This window comes from Anolis carolinensis, chromosome 4 (genome assembly GCF_035594765.1).
Source record: "Anolis carolinensis isolate JA03-04 chromosome 4, rAnoCar3.1.pri, whole genome shotgun sequence".
Classification (NCBI taxonomy): Eukaryota; Metazoa; Chordata; class Lepidosauria; order Squamata; family Dactyloidae; genus Anolis; species Anolis carolinensis.
This window is the reverse complement of record NC_085844.1, coordinates 181,610,480-181,629,156: the sequence shown is the minus strand read 5'-3', so window position 1 is coordinate 181,629,156 and position 18,677 is coordinate 181,610,480. Positions and strand designations below refer to the sequence as shown.

General features: G+C 37.9%; 1 protein-coding gene across 3 annotated transcripts in view; it reads left to right on the top strand.

Moving 5' to 3' along the window:
• Positions 1–2,311: 2,311 nt before the first annotated feature.
• LOC100562497 (cytochrome P450 4A4) overlaps positions 2,312–18,677 on the top strand; it is a 28,466-nt gene continuing 12,100 nt past the window's right edge. For 2 of the 3 annotated variants that reach the window (XM_062978328.1, XM_062978327.1), the window contains exons 1-11: positions 2,312–3,629; positions 5,089–5,230; positions 6,626–6,670; positions 8,063–8,190; positions 9,380–9,510; positions 10,959–11,110; positions 13,039–13,139; positions 14,281–14,471; positions 15,479–15,612; positions 16,411–16,475; positions 17,264–17,346. In XM_062978328.1, coding sequence (XP_062834398.1) covers positions 3,426–3,629; positions 5,089–5,230; positions 6,626–6,670; positions 8,063–8,190; positions 9,380–9,510; positions 10,959–11,110; positions 13,039–13,139; positions 14,281–14,471; positions 15,479–15,612; positions 16,411–16,475; positions 17,264–17,346 — 1,376 coding nt within the window. In that variant the 5' untranslated portion in view covers positions 2,312–3,425. The remainder of the gene's footprint in view (positions 3,630–5,088; positions 5,231–6,625; positions 6,671–8,062; positions 8,191–9,379; positions 9,511–10,958; positions 11,111–13,038; positions 13,140–14,280; positions 14,472–15,478; positions 15,613–16,410; positions 16,476–17,263; positions 17,347–18,677) is intronic. The other variant, XM_003224417.3, reaches the window with a different exon arrangement.

Below are 18,677 nucleotides of genomic sequence, written 5' to 3'. Positions count from 1 at the left end.
TTGTTTCATATCTTGCCTTCCAGCATTATGACATTTCTTTTTCTTTTAGAACAAACCATATTTTTTCACAAACTATAGAGGTACAATCAAATCTTGATGATGATTTTGTCCTGAAATTTTTGATAGAGTTTATTATCCAATTGATGTTTGCAATATGTCACCTCATGTTACTTACTTTTGTGAACCCAGCTTGGATACTGATATTTTTCCCTCCATGGCATTAATCCTAAATCTACGTGCATACTACTTGACTGCAGGTTACTTCCATGGTGAAGGAGGAGTCCAACTGTCATCCATCTCAATGCTAGGTGCCCATGGTATTCCCTCCCATCCAATGACCATGAATTTAGCATGGATTGGATTTCTGCAATTGAACCTGCTTCATACGTGTTGCAAAGGGAATTAACTACAAGAACTGGTTATCTATTATGAGTTATTTTTCAGACTATTATTATTATTATTATTATTATTACAGTAGAGTCTCGCTTATCCAACATAAACGGGCCGGCAGAACATTGGATAAGCGAATATGTTGGATAATAAGGAGAGATTAAGAAGAAGCCTATTAAACTTCAAATTAGGTTATGATTTTACAAATTAAGCACCAAAACATCATGTTATACAACACATTTGACAGAAAAAGTAGTTCAATACGCAGTAATGTTATGTTGTAATTTCTGTATTTACGAATTTAGCACCAAAATATCATGATATATTAAAATTCTATGATTTCACAGCCTAGAACCATGGCAGTTGAAGTGTCAGACTGCACTTCATGGTTTCAATCCACAGGAAAAGACATTCTGATTAAACCTAAGAGCAATCTTCTTGACGGTAAAACTACAACTCCCGGGATTCCACTGCCTTGAGCTGCGGCAGTCCAAGTGGTGTCAAGCTGCATTAATCCCAGCATTGTGTAAAGAGAAAATTATAACAAGACCAAATAACATTAATAATAATAATAATAATAATAATAATAATAATAATAATAATAATGTTTTTAATAGACCGCCCTATCTCCACAAAGGGACTCTGGGCGGTTTCCAACTATATGGCAACCATTCTATGCTCAAAGAAACCCATACAAACAGTTTACATCAAGACAAGGCACATTAGACAATATAAACAAGGTAACTGTAATTTAATAAACAAAATTAAATAAAATTAAGACTAAAAAACAAAAAAGAAATAAAATAAAATGAAATAACATCATAAAAGACAACAACTCTGATAAAACACACTCAATATATATATAAAACCGAGTATATCGAAAACTTCATCAGACAAGGTTCGGGAAGCTCCTGTCCCTTTAATAGGTACATAATAGAATTCAAGAGATGTAGCTCATCTATATGAGTTTCCTCCTTCATTTATTATCAAAGGTGTAGAAATCCTATTCTTTTGTTTCTTTTTTCTTTCTTTTTTTTGCATTTGGGCTCTTGCTTCTTGCCTTCAAATAGTTTCCAACTTATGGTGATCCTATTATGTGTTTATCCTGATGCTGAGAGTATGTGGCTGAACAGAATTCGAACTCTGTTCTCCAGAATCATAGTCCAGGGCCCTATATGACACGGGTTTCTATCCACACCTTTACTTTATTACAGAGTCAAGGATGGAGAGAACTTGTGGCCCTCCAGATGTTTCTTTGATTGTGCATCCCATCATCCATCATCACTGTCTATTTTGGATGATGGGTTTATATACACTTTAATTGTTGTGAATCATGCCATCATCGCCTTCACAAAATGGTCCCTAGTCTGTGGATGCATCTGTACTGTAGGATTAATACAGTTTGATACCACTTTAATGACTCAGTGCTATGGAATCATGGAGCTGTAGCTTTGCAAGATCTCTCGTCTTCTCTGCCAAAAAATGCTGATGTCTCAGCAAACTACAACTCCCAGGATTCAATTGAGCATTGGCCCATGGCAGTTAAAGTGGTGTCAGACCAGGATCACTGGGTTGCTGTGAGTTTTCCGGGATGTATGACCCATGTCTCAGAAGCATTATCTCCTGACGTTTTGCCCACATCTAAGGCAGGCATCCTCAGAGGTTGGAAACTAGTCAAGTGGAGTTTAAATATCTGCAGAAGGGCCAGGGTGGGAGAAAGAAATAACTCTTGTTTGTTGGAGGCAGGTGTGAATGTTTCAATTGCCCACCTTGATTAGCATTGAATAGCCTTTCAGCTTCAAAGCTTGGCTGCTTCCTGCCTGGGGGAATCATTTGTTGGGATGATTTATTATTATTATTATTATTATTATTATTATTATTATTATTATTATTATTATTATTATTATGACACAGCAAACAAGATAGATATGCTGGATTTCGTATCACAAAATCACAAGTCAAACACTTCCCAAGTGTCTAGGACTGTGTGATGTATTTTCGGATGATGCATGCAGATCCCAGTAGGGTGGCCTTTTGCAGTTGGCAGATCATGATTTTGTCAATGTCTATTGTTTCCAAATGCTGGCTGAGATCTTTTGGCACGGCACCCAATGTGCCAATCACCACCGGGACCACCTGCACTGGTTTCTGCCAGAGTCTTTGAAGTTCAATCTTGAGGTCCTGATAGCGGCTGAGTTTTTCCTGTTGTTTTTCGTCAATGCGACTGTCACCTGGGATGGCGACATTATTATTATTATTATTATTATTATTATTATTATTATTATTATTATTATTATTAGTCCGTGCTCCCGGGAAGGCTCTCCCGCTGTGGCTCCCCACCTATCTATCTGTCTGCCTTGCCACATATTCTCTACATTGTGTGTATGTGTATATATAAGATATACATACACACACACAGACACACATACAAACACATATGCAGGGACCATATGTGATTGATATTACACAGACACAAATATATATTCTATTCACCTCTACCTTCTACCTTTTATTTTTCAGTGATAGGTTTTGGGGGGACGCCAAAAATACTGCTTGCTTACACCTGAAAATTACTTAGGGCCGGCCCTGCTTATTGATCTACTCACATTTGCATGTTTTTGAACTGCTAGGTTGAAAGAAGCTGGGCTAACAGCGGGAGCTCACCCCGCTCCCTGGATAAAGTGGTATCAAACAGCATTCTTTCCACAGTATAGATGCACTCTATGCCTTGTTATCAGCATCAAACATATTTCAAGGAACTTTGGCAGCCTTCCCAGAACCAAACAATACAAGCCTTTATGAAAGCATAAGCTTCAAGCAATTTCAACGTCCCTAAGGCGGACTCAGACGTAGCATTGGCAGCTAAAGTGGCACGAAAGTCTTGTGATTCTGCAGTTCAGCTTTAGAAAAGGGGAGTGAAATAAGAGATTGTGGGTGGAGTTTTTATCAACCACTTAATTTCCCAAATACTGTTCATGACCACCCTTTGCTCTAGATACAGAGCAGTCAAACAGGATCCTTCTCTGTAATTTTTCATGTGTAAAAACAAAACAGCCACGGAGAGTCTAATGTCTGCCTCCTGGAACTTCGCTCAGCTTTTCCAGCTCACTGTTGCTCTGATCCTGACCTGTGTGGCTCTGAAAGCCATCCAACTGTTTCAGACAAGGAAAAAACTGCTGAAGGGGCTGAGGGATTTCCCAGGGCCTCCCACTCACTGGCTCTATGGCCACATCCATATGGTAAGAGGGATCCTGTCTCTTTCTTCTATTGCAACATTATCAAAGCAGATAATCTACATTATCTGATTTGAAGTGGATTATATGAGTCTAAACTGTTATATAATCCAGTTCAAAGCAGATGATCAGGATTTTATATGGCAGTGTAGATCCAGCCTCAAAAAGAACTATGCAACTCACAGCTGTTTGTTTAAGTTCAGTGACCAGAACTGTTTACAAATCTGGCATGTGCCTTAGAGCCTGCAAGGTTTTGGACTTCAGCCCTGAAAATTCCTGACAGTTAGCCAAGTTAGCAAGGGCTTCTGGGAGCCAAAGTAAAAAACAAAATCCTGAAGGGAATTTTTTTGTTGCAGCTTTAAAATATATATATTTGGGTACTGAACTCAAAAAACACACTGAAAATGTCATACCATGCTCAGTTGTTTCACAAATTTGAGTACAGTAGAGTCTCACTTATCCAACATTCACTTATCCAACGTTCTGGATTATCCAATGCATTTTTGTAGTCAATGTTTTCAATACATCGTGATATTTTGGTGCTAAATTTGTAAATACAGTAATTACTACATAGCATTACTGCATATTGAACTACTTTTTCTATCAAATTTGTTGTATAACATGATGTTTTGGTGCTTAATTTGTAAAATCATAACCTAATTTGGTGTTTAATAGGCTTCTACTTAATCTCTCCTTATTATCCAACATATTCGCTTATCCAACATTCTGCCGGCCCGTTTATATTGGATAAGTGAAACTCTACTGTACTTAAAAACCCCAATTCAGTTGTTACTCAGTTTTAAGAACAGATGCTGATGTTCCAGTGCAATTTTTTGAGTCTTTGAATGATTTTTTATATTAGCGAATGATATTAGTATTTTGAAAGTTTATTAGAAGAATCTTATCCCTTTCTTACTGTTTACTCCCCCCAAGCAATGTGTATATACACTGCAGAATTATTGCAGTTTGATATCACTTTAATTGCCACATCTCAGTGCTATAGAATCATGGGAGTTGTAATTTGGTGAGGCACCAGCACTCTTTGCCAGAGAAGACTAAAGACCTTTTAAAACTATAGTTGCCAGGGTTCCATAGAATTGAGTTAAAGTGGTGTCAAACTGCATTCAGTCTATTGTATAGATCAGTGGTTCTCAACCTGGGGTCCCTGATGTTTTTGGCCTTCAACTCCCAGAAATCCTAACAGCTGGTAAACTGGCTGGAATTTCTGGGAGTTGTAGGCCAAAATCATCTGGGGACCCCAGATTGAGAACAACTGGTATTGATGTACCCAAGGATAGCAATTTACAGCTTCCTTCCCCTCAATGACCAACCATCACCACAAAACTATATCCTATTCATTGTCCTTTCAGTTGAGAGATGCTGTTTACTTTCTACAACAAATTATGTTTCTTCATAACATGTAGGAGTCCATGATTTTGACTGTATGTACTAACTCATAATGCAGATGGGCCTCCAGAAAGAACTAATAAGTATACAGAAGTGGACAGAAGAATTTCCAAGATGTTTTCCTGTATGGTATGGAGGTTTCTTAGCTGGTTTAGCGATCAACCACCCTGAGTATGTCAAAGCAGTATACAGCAAAGGAGGTAAGTATTATTATTGTATTGATCCCAAGCACTTACCTCCATATCGTACCTATGGTACCAAGATAACATCTGTACCACAATTATAGAATATTTTAGTGCAGTGCTTCCCAAACTCTGCTCCTTCAGTTGTTTTGAACTTCAGCCCCCAGAAATCCGCCAGACGTCACACAACATTGTGTGATGGACAGCGTAGGGCTCTGTCCAGAAGACAGGGTGGAAGTATCCTGGGACACTGATTTACGAGATAAGTGTAATAAGGTCACAAGATTCCTAGACTCCTTTTGCAAGCCAGATGTTACCCAACCTATATATGTGCATTTCTTTTCTTTTTTTCTGCCTTAGTGTAGTCCCTGTTGATATTCATTAGTTTTGGTCCAGCCCTTTCATCCACTTAGGTCATTTTGAATTCTGATTCTGTCCTCTGGGGGATATCATGGAGAAAGTCACCAAAGGCCTTACTGAAATAAATATATGCTACATTCACAACATTGTCTTAATTTATCAAGTATGTAACTATGAAAAAAGATAAGATTAGGTTGGCATGGTTCATTTTTGAGAAATTTTTGTTGACTTTCATGTTGGCATTCCTTTCTGGGTGCTCAAAGGCTGTTTAATGATCTGCTTTGGAATCTCTACTCATACTGCTGTCAGGCTGACTTGAAATCTTCTCTTTCACCTTTGTTGAAGATGAAGACATTTGTCTTCCTCCAGTCTATTTGAGCTTCTGTTCTCCAGGAATTCACAAAGACGATGGTCCATGATTCTGATATTCCTCCTGCCAGTTCATTTAAAATATTTAGATATAGTTAATCTAGCCCTGGAACCTTGAATTCATTTGGAGTAGCCAAGGATTCCTGTAGTGGCTCTTTACCTATTCTGGTCCATATTTCCATATTGCATCATCTGTTCCCTGGTCATTACGTCATGGCCACATTCTACATTTCAGTGAAAGAAATTTACAGCTAGCCCTCCACATCCACAAATTTTGTATACACAGAATCAATCATGCACAGCTTGAAACTAATGCCAATTCCAAAAAGCCAACTTTGATTTTGCCATTTTATACAAAGGATAATGTCATTGCATATTATAGGTTTTGATATCGTTGGAGGTGCTGGAACCAAACTGCAGTGGGCAAATCACATTTTGTTTAGGGGTCAATAGTTTCCTAAAAAAGGTTAAAATGTGTAATCCATTCATTTTATCTGTAACTCTTATTCTTAAATAAACTGGTTGTTTATTAAATCTATATTAGTCAAACTGCATTTTGTCTTTTTTCATGCATATCTGTTCAACATAACTTAAATACAACGATTAATAAAGTTAAAGGAAATCTGAAATGCAATAATTGTGCATTTTCTTACCCTGATTCAATTTTTGTATATTTTGTTATAGATCCAAAATGTCCTATATTTTATCATGGCTTGATTCCATGGATTGGTAGGTATTTTCATGTGCCACCAAGGTCTTTATGGAAAGGCACCATAATTAAATATTAAATCTAGGTCTGGCTTTAATTTTTTTATCTGATTATGTTATTTGCTGAGCATTGCTGATGTGTTCATTATTTTTCATATCTGTGATTTTGCTTTTAACAGATTTTGTGTGCTATGTTTTATGTAGGTTACAAACTACTGTACTGTGAATGTTATTGTGTGGAGAGGACAGAGACAAATCTAATTGAAAAAGCTTCCACAAATGTAACACACATCCAAAGGCATATATACAAATTAGCTGTATCCCAGACTAAACTATGATATTTACAAAGTTAAAGCTGTTGAATTTGCAGTGTAAATTTTAACTCAGGTGTGGCATCTCATTGGCCATGATGATCTCTGATGTTATCAGAAAGGTTTTAGTCTCAAAGAGAGGAGGACGTGTCCAGGTTGTGAAAGATGTATTTTTGGAATGAATGCCAATTCTTTTCAATCTGCCAATTCACCTTTGATATAGTTAGTTAAATATATATTCTGATTGTTTTCTTAGTCCCCTTCAGCAAAACATTTCAGCCTAAGGGCCTGACTCCGAGGTCCCTTCCAGACAGGCCCTATATCCCAGGATCTGATCCCAGGTTTTTTATTTATCCCAGATTATCTGGCAGTGGGGACTCATATAATCCAGTTCAAAGCAGAAAACCTGGGATCAGATCTTGGGATATAGGGCCTGTCTGGAACAGCCCTAGGACAAAAAAAATATGTAGACATATTTGCTTTTGCTTTTACTGCCTTTCAATAAAATACAAAAAGAACCTGCCTGCTTGCCTGCCTTTCTTTTACAGTTAACATCTGAAGTTGCATCCATGGATGCAATTTATTTTATTTTATTTCTGTCAGCATGAAATTCCCTCTTGTATACCGGAAGGGTGAAATGCAGTGAAATGGTCTTCTCAAGAACAAAAACAATATGCAGACACAAAGCTGTCCGTTCCAACCGGAAGGCTTTTCTTTCTTAAGTTGCAGTAATAGTACGTACAAACTGTCGCCTGTCTTCATCCGCCAACCTCTAACTCTTATAATTTCAACACAGGCTTACTACAAATTTATAGACAATAGTCTGAGCACTCATCGACCACACCCCAATTACAGTAAACCTGTGGTTAATCCTGAGACATTGATTCTGTTAGCACTTTGGTAGGTCAAACATTTGCCAGTGCAGCCTCACTTGCAAAATGAAGCATTTCACTGTGTTGTTGAAAACTTCCACGGCTGGAATTACTGTGTTCTTTTAATCAAATTTTAGTCTCTCTGTATGATATGCTTTTGACTTTGATAATAAATAATAATAAATTTCCTTTTTCTATGCTTTATAAAATCTCCTTGTCATCTTTCGTAGGGAAAGGTTTATTGCTCCTGGAAGGGCCAAAGTGGCAACAACATCGGAAGCTACTCACGCCAGGATTTCATTATGAGATTCTGAAGTCTTATGTGATTCCAGTGGCTGAGTCTGTCAAAGTGATGCTGGTAGGAAACACCATTGCCCCATTTCTAAGATGCATTTGAAAGAGTATGGCATTTTTGTGTGCATGTTTATTAGTCTCCATTACCAGGTATTCTCTCAGTCACCCATACAAAATCTGGAAACTGGAGTCAGCTGCAAGTCGTCAGCATATACTGCTGATGCTTTAGGATGTATCCATGCTACACAGATATAGGACACCATGCCCCTTTAAATGCTATGGCAATATGCTGTGGAATTGTTGATTGTGTAGCTTAATGAAGTACTTAGGATTTTCTGGCAGAGAGCACCAACCTACAGTTCCCAAGATACTGTATAATGGAGACATGGCAGTTAAAGTGGAAGAAAATTCCTATAATTATGCAGTGTGGTGTGTGGACATAGTCCCAAACTGAAGGCAGATGCTTTTAAAGATTCCTGAATCTTTTAAGGATGTTCACTGCACTGTCATCAACTTTATTTTTTGTTTTTAACCAAGTATTCCATTTGTTGATATCGATGTAGTTTTCTACATATATGAGGTTCAAAGTAATTTCCTGAATGAACTTGTAACACACCTCCCCCAACACAAAACACACACACACACACACACACACACACACACACAAAAATGGGCCTGTTTGGAAAACATAGAATAGTGACTTTGTTTAGACTGATTAAGGATGCAACTTCTATAGAATTAATGCAGTTTGATTCCACTTTAACTGCCATGGGTCAATGCTATGGAATAATGGGAGTTGTAATTTTACAAGGTCTTTAGCCTTCTCTGCCAAATACTGGTGCTTCACCAAACTACAGCTCCTGTGATTCCATAGCATTATGCAAGGCTCATGGTATCCCTTTATAAGCTGCCTCTGTGATGGGACAAGTATAGATCACACCAGTGGCGAATCTCAGATATACCACCAGTCTCTGTTTTCTACATATAAAATATGATCACAGATCTTACCTTTGATAATAATTATCTGAATTCATATTGAAATCCTATAGATGCATCTCTCCAGAGTAAGCATGATTAAACACAGTGGGAATTATTTAGCAAAATTGCATTGGATTGTGCTGCTTTCACTGGAAATTTTCCCCACACATTCTTGAAGCAGATGTTGGATTTCAGTTTCTCAAGCCAAGCCAGACATCTATAATCTATCAACAGAGATATTTGCTCTTTCACATTCGTTTCTATTGTGTTATAAGGCTAAATGGGAGACATTGTCCTCGCAAGACAATGAAGTATCTGTGGAAATATATAACCATGTCAACCTGATGACCCTTGACAGCATCCTGAAATGTGCCTTCAGTTTCCAGAGCAACTGCCAGATGGATAGGTCAGTTAAGGATATTGTCATACTTGGGATGTGGTTATTGCTTCTAAAAGTTGCTGTGTTGGCGCTGCTTTGTATTTGGGAGACAGGATATTCTTAGAATCTTGGCTATTACTTGCTATTCTTCTTTGTAGAGCAGCCATTGGGACACCTTACTGACTCTAACAACAGTGTTTCCATGCACTTCAGTTCCTTTATAGGTGTAGTATTCTCCCCTTGTCAAATGCAGGATAAATCTTTAAATGGGCTTTCACACTGATGTTCACTCTCTCCTGATGTGCACCCATATTTTGCCCTTGTCTGAATGTCTGCATTACCTTTTGCCATCATAACATTATGTTCAGTCACTGTGGCATAGTTTTTAAGGTTATGTGTGAGTGTAACTCAACAACTGAACAGGGTGTAGTAAGAAAATATAGCCCAGTTTCTGCCACCCCCCTTTTGGGATTGTTTCAGATGTTTTCTTAATGAAGCATGACAGGACAGAGCCCATAATGCAGTAGTTTTCAACCTTTGGGTCCCCAGGTGTTTTGGCTTACAACTCCCATTAATCCCAACCAGTTTACCAGCTGTTAGGATTTTTGGGATTTTAAGGCCAAAACATCTGGGGACCCACAGGTTGAGAACCACTGCCATAATGGGAAAGCAACACTGTAAGAAAGAACAGCTGTAAGCACAGCACTGTATAATCTTTCCAGTCTAAGGCTCAGTTCTGCTTGGTTGTATTGGGGCAACTACTTGCATAAAGAGATGTTATATACTGTTAAAAGAATGCAAGGCTGAATACTCAGTCAATCAATTCTATTTATTTATTTATTTATTTATTTATTTACAGTATTTATATTCCGCCCTTCTCACCCCGAAGGGGACTCAGGGCGGATCACAGAACAAACATATGTGGCAAACATTCAATGCCGTTTATACACAGACAAGACAGACAATTGAACATAGAGTTATATAGGCTTTCCCATCTTCGGCTTCATGGAGGCTTGTGCTCGGTTCCAGCCTTTTGGGGGGGGGGGGTGCTGTCGCTCCATCTCCAATTGGGACCAACAGTTTAATCTATGCTCAAGCCTATTTTACAGCTGAAGAACCCAAACACGCTCACTAAGTAGTTGAGGACCATACAATTGGGAAACACGTTACAACAAAGAGCGCATCTATGCCATAGATTAATGCAATTTAATCCACTTTGACTGCCATGGTTCAATGCTATGGAATGCAGCAACTTTTCTTTCACCAGGTTTTAATAATGGAGGACTGACACACTGAAACATGGAGTGGAAACAACACATTGTACCTTTCATTTTATGCTATTACTTTTTTAGTTTGCTACAAAACAAAAATATATCAACATTTATTTAAAATATATTTTAAAGTGACCACTATTAAAATTAAAATTAAACTTCATCTTCCTTGGAATTTACCTGCTCTTCTATTTTTCCTCAAAGGGACAATTTCCATGTTAAAATTATCCATGATCTCGCCTTCCTGATCAATGAGAGAACTCTTGTACCCCTGTATCAAAATGATTTCATTTACTCATTGAGCTCCCAAGGACGTTGGTTCCACAAAACCTGCAAATTAGCTCACCTTCACACAGGTATGCCCCTTTGATTGTTTCCCCCTCTATCACCTTGGCTCAGGAGGTTGTTTGAATATTAATCAAGCAGCTGTTTCATAAACTGTTGTTGTGGTGGTGGTGGTGGTGGAGGTGGTGGTAATGTGGGCAAAACTCATGACATGGCACATTATACCTATGACAGATCCAATGGGATATTTTCCAATATTATCCCTCGTTGAATAGTAGCATTTGTGATTGAAGGCTGCTCCCAGATCAAATTTGGTCTGCCTGATTCCACTGTTTCCATCAAATAACCTGTGGCCAAATAATTGTGCTGCAAAAACCCACTTTACTTTGATAGGAATAGCTAAGGAATGGTATTCCATCTTTCCTGCTTGTCCACTCTCTCTTTATCAGGAAATTGAGAAACAGAGAACAATGTTCCATGTTCTTGCAGCAGAAGATACATGTCTTTTCAAAATATATGTCCTTTCAAAGGCTTTTTGGCACAACTGAATAAATTATGTAAATGGAGAGGTTGTGGATTAGTAGCTCTTGTCTATTGCTCTTCCCTTTCCCTGTGGTTTTTATAGGCTCAGACATCCTTTTGACCATAGCTTTGAAGCTTCTTATTAATTTATTGCACTAACTTACCACTCATTTTCCCACTTAATTGAAATAGCAATCAGTGAAACAATGAAAGCAAGTAAAATTATTAAAAACCAAATGAAGAAAAACTGCATTTCTGATTAAACATCATCATCTTAAAACTTAGATGCTTATTCTTATAAATGCAGCTTCAGTAAAATTTTGGAACCTAAAAAGGAAAGATCCAGGAGGAGCTCCAAGGAAGGACAAAGGAGTCAGGACACAAGAAAGACCTTCCCATGATTACCTGTCAATATATGGTGTAGGGACCAATGGGAGGACTTTTCCATCAAATATTGAGGTGTGGATAAGGCAGGAAAAGTTTCTTATATGTGCCACTATACAGATTATTTAGGCCTATATAGGAAATTAACAAAAGTATCAGTTTTGTATGGTTTAGAAAATTCCTTCTCTGTAGCTTGTACACAGCCCTATATGCCAGAATATCAAGGCAGAAAATCCCACATTATCTGAGTGTGGATTCAGATAACTCAGTTCAAAGCAGATATCGTGCCATTTTCTGCCCTGATATTCTGGGATATAGGGCTGTGTGGAAGGGCCCTAGCTTTCCCTGTGTTCTTTCCCTTCTACAGTCTCTCTCTTGTTCTTACTTTTTTTCCCTTCAAGGCAGTGTTCTTTTCTCTGTTTGGTCTCTTCCTTTCAGGGGAGGAAGAAGAAATGGAGAAATCCCTAAGACCATTAGTTTATATCACAGAAGAATCGGGATAGGTAGATATAGAGGGAGATAACTTAAGGTCACTCAGGGCCCTTCCACACAGCCATACAGCCCAGAATATTCTGATATCAAGGCAGATAATCCTACAATATCTGCTTTGAACTGGGTTGTCTGAGTCCATACTGTCATATAATCCAGTTCAAAGCAGAAAATGTGGGATTTGATTCAGCTGTGTGGAAGGGGCCTCAGACTATCAAACCGACTATCGAACCCTATTACTATTAACCGCTATGTGACATTTTTCACTCTTTAATACTATTTGTTATTACATTTCCAACAAAATTTGCCTTAATCCAATTGCTGGCTCCAGTCAGAGTAAATTTGGTGAATCAGTTGCTGAAAGGTAAGCCAAGACATGCAAATTCCATTGGGGTTTATTCTGCTACTTTCCTCTATGTGGAAACAATATGGGATTTAGGCCATTTAAATGAAATACCTATCGCATTCCTTGAAGTTGCTATGCTAACTAAAAGATAATCTCATTGTAGGAAAATTTCATCTTGTTTTGCATAACAAGAATAGTTAATATTTTGCTTTTATAATAAATATTTTACCATATGCCCCTTTCATGTGTTTAATAAAGATAAAATTATTCAAAAAAGACAAGAATCCCTCAAGGCTGAAAACAAGACATTGTTCAAAGGGAAGCATTTTGACTTTCTGGATATCCTTCTTTTGACAAAGGTCAGTATTGTGAATATATCAGAAAAGCAGAAAACCAGCAAGTAAGGGTGCAATACACGTGATAAATTACAGTATTTTCCGGCGTATAAGTTGACTGGGTGTATAAGACAACCCCCAACTTTTCCAGTTAAAATATAGAGTTTGGGATATACTCACTTTATAAGACTATCCCTCTTCCAACACACACCAAATGAAAAGACTATCAGAGTGGTAGCGCAAATACACCTCTTTTGCCTGTCTGGCCCACCCTTGTATCCTATTATCGTACCTCCTCTTCTGCTTCTCAGATCTTGCACCTGCGCACCTGCACCGTTTTACTGTAGTCCTCGGGAGCAAGATCTGAGAGGCAAAGAAGGAGATACGGTAATAGGATACAAGGGCGGGCCAGACGGGTGAAAGAGGTGTGCCACTCTACTATTTTTTTCCATACCCCGGGCATCCCGGATGCCTGCAGCTTGCTCTGCCCTTCACTTACACCTTCCCAGTGAGGCACCCCCTCACCTCGTCATCAGGACCGTATTAAGTCACTTCTTTCCACTAATCCTGGTGAGTGGATTTTCTTCTACCATACTTGTTCAGCGCCGTCCTTGCTGCTTTCATACGGTCACCGCATACAGCAGGGATGTGGCCATTTTTTAGCTCCCCTCACCATATGTGGCAACCACAGATTCTCCAATCTGGCTCGGAGGTTTCACCACCCTCCCTATAAGACAACACTCAGCATATAAGACAACCCCTGAATTGTGAGAAGATTTTCCGGGTTTAAAAAGTAGTCTTATACGCCAAAAAATACGGTAGGTGTAGATGCAGGCTCATTGTTAAGTATTCCAAAGTCTTTGTATAGTGGGCACTAACATTTTATCTAAATCCTCTGTGTTTGAAAACAATACTTTTTGTCATTAGTCATAATAAGAAGAAATGAGTGTAAACCCTGTACATAATAAGAAGCACAGTAGCAACAGAAAAAGTTTTAGGCACCTGGTAATATCAGAAATCTACTATTTGAAGGGTATTTCTGCATATATTGTGTTCTCTTAATAACTGTCTTCTCTGCTTTTATTTCTATGTAAAATTATAGATTAGCTTTGTGAAATCTGCTTTTGTTTAAACCATCACACTGACAGCACTCCTACATTACTAGGATGAAAGGGGAAATCCATTACCTCAAGAAGATCTACGTGCCGAAGTGGCCACTTTCATGTTTGCAGGTCATGATACTACAGCTAGTGGGATTTCATGGCTGTTTTACTGCATGGCTCAAAATCCTGAACATCAGGAGAGATGCAGGGAAGAGATAAAAGAAGTCCTCAGGGACCAAGAAACCATTCAATGGTGGGACTTAGTTTTTAGCCTTCACCTTTGTTTTATTGTTTTTCTTTTCAAACTAGGGTTAGGGCTGCAGTGAACCTCATCTGGAGAAAAAAACTTTTTTGTGGATTTTCAGACAAAAAATATAACATAATTGCATAACATAACATTGCCCTTGTGCCGCCTGAACTGTTGACCTAAAGTTTGGCAATTCGAATCTGTGAGACGGGGTGAGCTCCTGTCTGTCAGCCCTAGCTCACCATGCTGGGACATGAGAGAAGTCTCCTGGGCGTCCCCTAGGCAACCTCTTTGTAGACAGCCAATTCTCTCATACCAGAAGTGATTTGTCTCAATTCACTTCTGGCACAATAAAAAATGTTCTTTCAGGTAATAATGTCAAGATGACAAAAATGATAAGCAGGATGTTTTTAGTATGAAATGTATATCATATGGCACCAGAGAGCATACTAGTTTAGTGTTAGACTATGACAGTAGATAATATGGTTCAAATCTTCACTTAGGTAAATAAACTCATTGGGAGGACAAGTCATACGCTGAGGCCCCTTCCACACAGCTGAATCAAATCCCACATTTTCTGCTTTGAACTGAAATATATGGCAGTGTGGACTCAGATAACCCAGTTCCATGCAGATATTGTGAGATTTTCTGCTTTGATATTCTGGGTTATATGGCTGTGCGGAAGGGCCCTTAATCCCAGAAAATCCCATGATAGGTTCACATGAGAGTTGTCATAAATTGGAACGAATTGAAAAAGTGCTCTTTGTCAGGCAATTGCCTATTTAATTTGTCCCACAATTTCAAAACTACAATTGTTTTGTTTGTCATATAAGAGGTCCTCTTGGGTGACATATTATATATTTTTTCACTGATTCCAACAATTTTAAAAGCTTATGTATTTTCAACAAATCAAATATTTCTGTTCAGGGTAATCCAGAATATGTTTAGGGGAGCTTTTAAACAAATTCAGTTATTGGCACTTTCCTCCTGTGTATTTTCTGTGTTCTTTACAGGGATAACCTAGGAAAGCTAACATACACCACTATGTGCATCAAAGAGAGCCTTCGGCTTTACCCACCAGTACCCTTAATAGCTCGAACATTGGATTCACCTCTGACATTTGATGATGGACGAACCCTGCCAAAAGGTCCGTTTTTTTTTTCTTCTGTTCTCAAAGGCAAGCAGAACAGCTATGCAATGGAAAGCAAATTAACATAAACATGTAGTTTCCATTAAATATCATTGCAAAATAACTGAACTCTAAATTAAAACATCCATAATTCAAAAACAGACATACAGACAAAACAGTTTGGAAGCCTGGTTTGTATAATACTAGCTGCTCTTTTTCTGACAGTGAGAAATAACATCATTTTGTCCTTCATAGTAGTAGACCCAGATCAATCTAAAAGAGCAGAGACACTTTTGTTTTTGCCCTCTCATGTGAGTGCAGCACACCTCAGCTCAGACAATAAAATGATAAATAAGACACTGATACAAATCTCTCCTCTCCGCTATATTTATTGCTAAGGTGCTGCATGTATAATCATTCATAACTGAGTAAATGTTTCTTTAAGAGAAAAGATGGTCTTTGACATATTGTGGTTTTCCCAGATGAATTTTGATATTAAAAATAAAGAGTTTTATAGTTGGCCTAGACATCAATTAGGAGCCAACTATGAATGCAATGTCAGACTGATATGTCCCAATCAGCAGACTTCTCTTAAAATTATGGCAGCTGAACTTTGAGACACTTGTAGCTCTCTGAACATATTTCCGAGTCAGATGCATATAAAACCTCATTAGAGAAGTCAGGTTTTGATTGCAATGATTCTTCTTGTCCAGAAAGGGTATAAATGGCATATGTGCTTTCCTAACATTCACACTGAAACCATGAACTGAGCGTACAGCAATTTTCTGATTTTGCAACCCCTTGTTCTTCTTTCAGGTTTTCTAGTTGGAGTGTGTATATTTGCTTTGCACAGAAATTCTGAAGTATGGGACAACCCTAAGGTAAGTAAACAAACCAATTAGTAATCATGTGTATGGGGAAAATGGATAGAACCAGGCACATTTAAACCAGGAAAACAGAGGGATAATGTCATTATTTAAAAGAATGGCACATAATTCTTAAAGCGAGTTCATATGATATAGGTATGGAAAGGAACACTTTGATCCCTTTTAGCAAGAATTTTCCACATATAATGATCTACAGTGATCAAAAGAGACCAAAACCAAATAAACACCCCAATTTGCACAATTTAGCCAGCCTTTCAGAGAAGTATATTATAAATGGCTTGGAGAGATGAGGATGCAAGAATAGACCATTTCTGTTAAAGTTAGGCAGTTTGATGCCTTCCTAGTATCTTAAACCATGAATCTGTAACCACCACCCACCACCCCGCAACATATTATGTGATCAGGAATATAGGAGTTCTTGTCCATAGCATCTAGAAAGTACCAGAATAATGAATTTCCGTTTGTGATACAGGGGCTTTTTCAACTATTGACTGGCAATAAGAACATGCCTAAAAATTCTCCATGTGCCAGTAACTTGGCTCCTTACATCCACTGCCTGCAGGATTCCTTTTACAACATGTCAACAAATGCTTAAAAATGCACTTTGAATGTGCGCAAAAATTGATATTTGTATGTAGTGCAGTATGCAAAGCAAAGACTAGGAGCTCGCATATATAGAATTGTCTGATTATTGGAATGCAGCTAACAGTTTATCAAAAACTGGCCCTAAGAGCCCTTACTGTCTCCATTCAAGAACTTGTACTTTTCATTTTCTGTTTCAGGTATATGATCCCATGCGGTTTTCCCCAGAGAATTCATGTTTGCGCCATCCTTACGCATATCTCCCTTTTTCTGCTGGGTCAAGGTAAAATTATTTAATGTTTTTATGTATCCAGTTATGCTTTTTTGCTCCTGAATTTATTTACATGGTCAGACATTTATGCGAGGAGTGTAGGACAGCTATCCACATTGTTTCACACCTCATCTAATGGATGAAGATATGTTACTGTGAGGGGAAGAAAAAAGGTCCTAAGGGAAATTGTTCCACTGTTAGTCTATCTAACTAACTTTAATTGAATATAAGTAGAAGTTTATTTTATGAGCTATACCTCCATGAGGAGCCCTCAGAGCCTTAGCGGGTTAAACCTCTGAGCTGCTCCATTGTTTCCTTCATACAATGTAATTTTCTAACAGTGGTGATCGTAAATCTTCTAATAATAGTAGATTATATATTATATTTTGGAGAAAACTCCCAATCTTACCCCAGGATAGTATCATACAACGTTATATTATCAACACACTTAACCAACGACGTATCAAAAGAAAGCAGACAAAAATTGTAGTAAATAATAATTTTGCTGTCTAACATTTGTGGTTTAATATTGTTCTTCTTTCTATCAATGATTTTTATTCACTAAATGTTGTAGGCCAATTTTTAAATGCCTTATTCATCTATTCCATGCTAAAATTCCATTTTAAAGGCATTGTGCTGATTTAATATGTCAATTTATACAGTTCCTCTTCTTTTGGATCATGTTTGTGATTGTTGTAGAATTCTTTCACTTATTGCAATGTTGTAATCCAGAGTCTTCTATTATTCAAATAAAAATGTAGCCCTTCCAATTTCTCCCATCTATATGCAGTATTTTTCTTCTTAAGCTTCAAGAAATAATACTATTTTCTCTTTGCCAACATATGTCCTAGGATGTTTCTTTATAATAATCTGTCTTCCTTGATATGTCCATTTGGTTTCTCGATATTTCTGTAGAATCTCCTATCTGAAGAATTTCTTGACAGACAATCACATCTCTTGGTACTTCCTTGTGATCCACTCTTCTATTTGCGATCCTGAAAACTGTCAACCTGTTTCTCAAGTTTAATCTCCTTTATGCCCAAATAGTCTGCTAAAGCCTCCATCATCATTCTCCTTGTGCCTTTTTGTGATTCTTCCTTTAAGTCTTGTATTCTGATACAATACTCTGTCTCCTTAAGATCTTGTAATGTTAATAAGTCCAAGTTTCCCTATTAGAAACCTTTCCATCATCTGCAACTTTAATTTTGCTTTCAAGAATATCTGCTCTTTCCCCCAATTTGTCAACTTGTTCAATTGCAGATTTCACCTCTGCTGTCAATTGAGTCATTTTCAGTTCATTCTTTATCATGTCCAGAAACAGTAACATGGCATCTTGGTCTGAG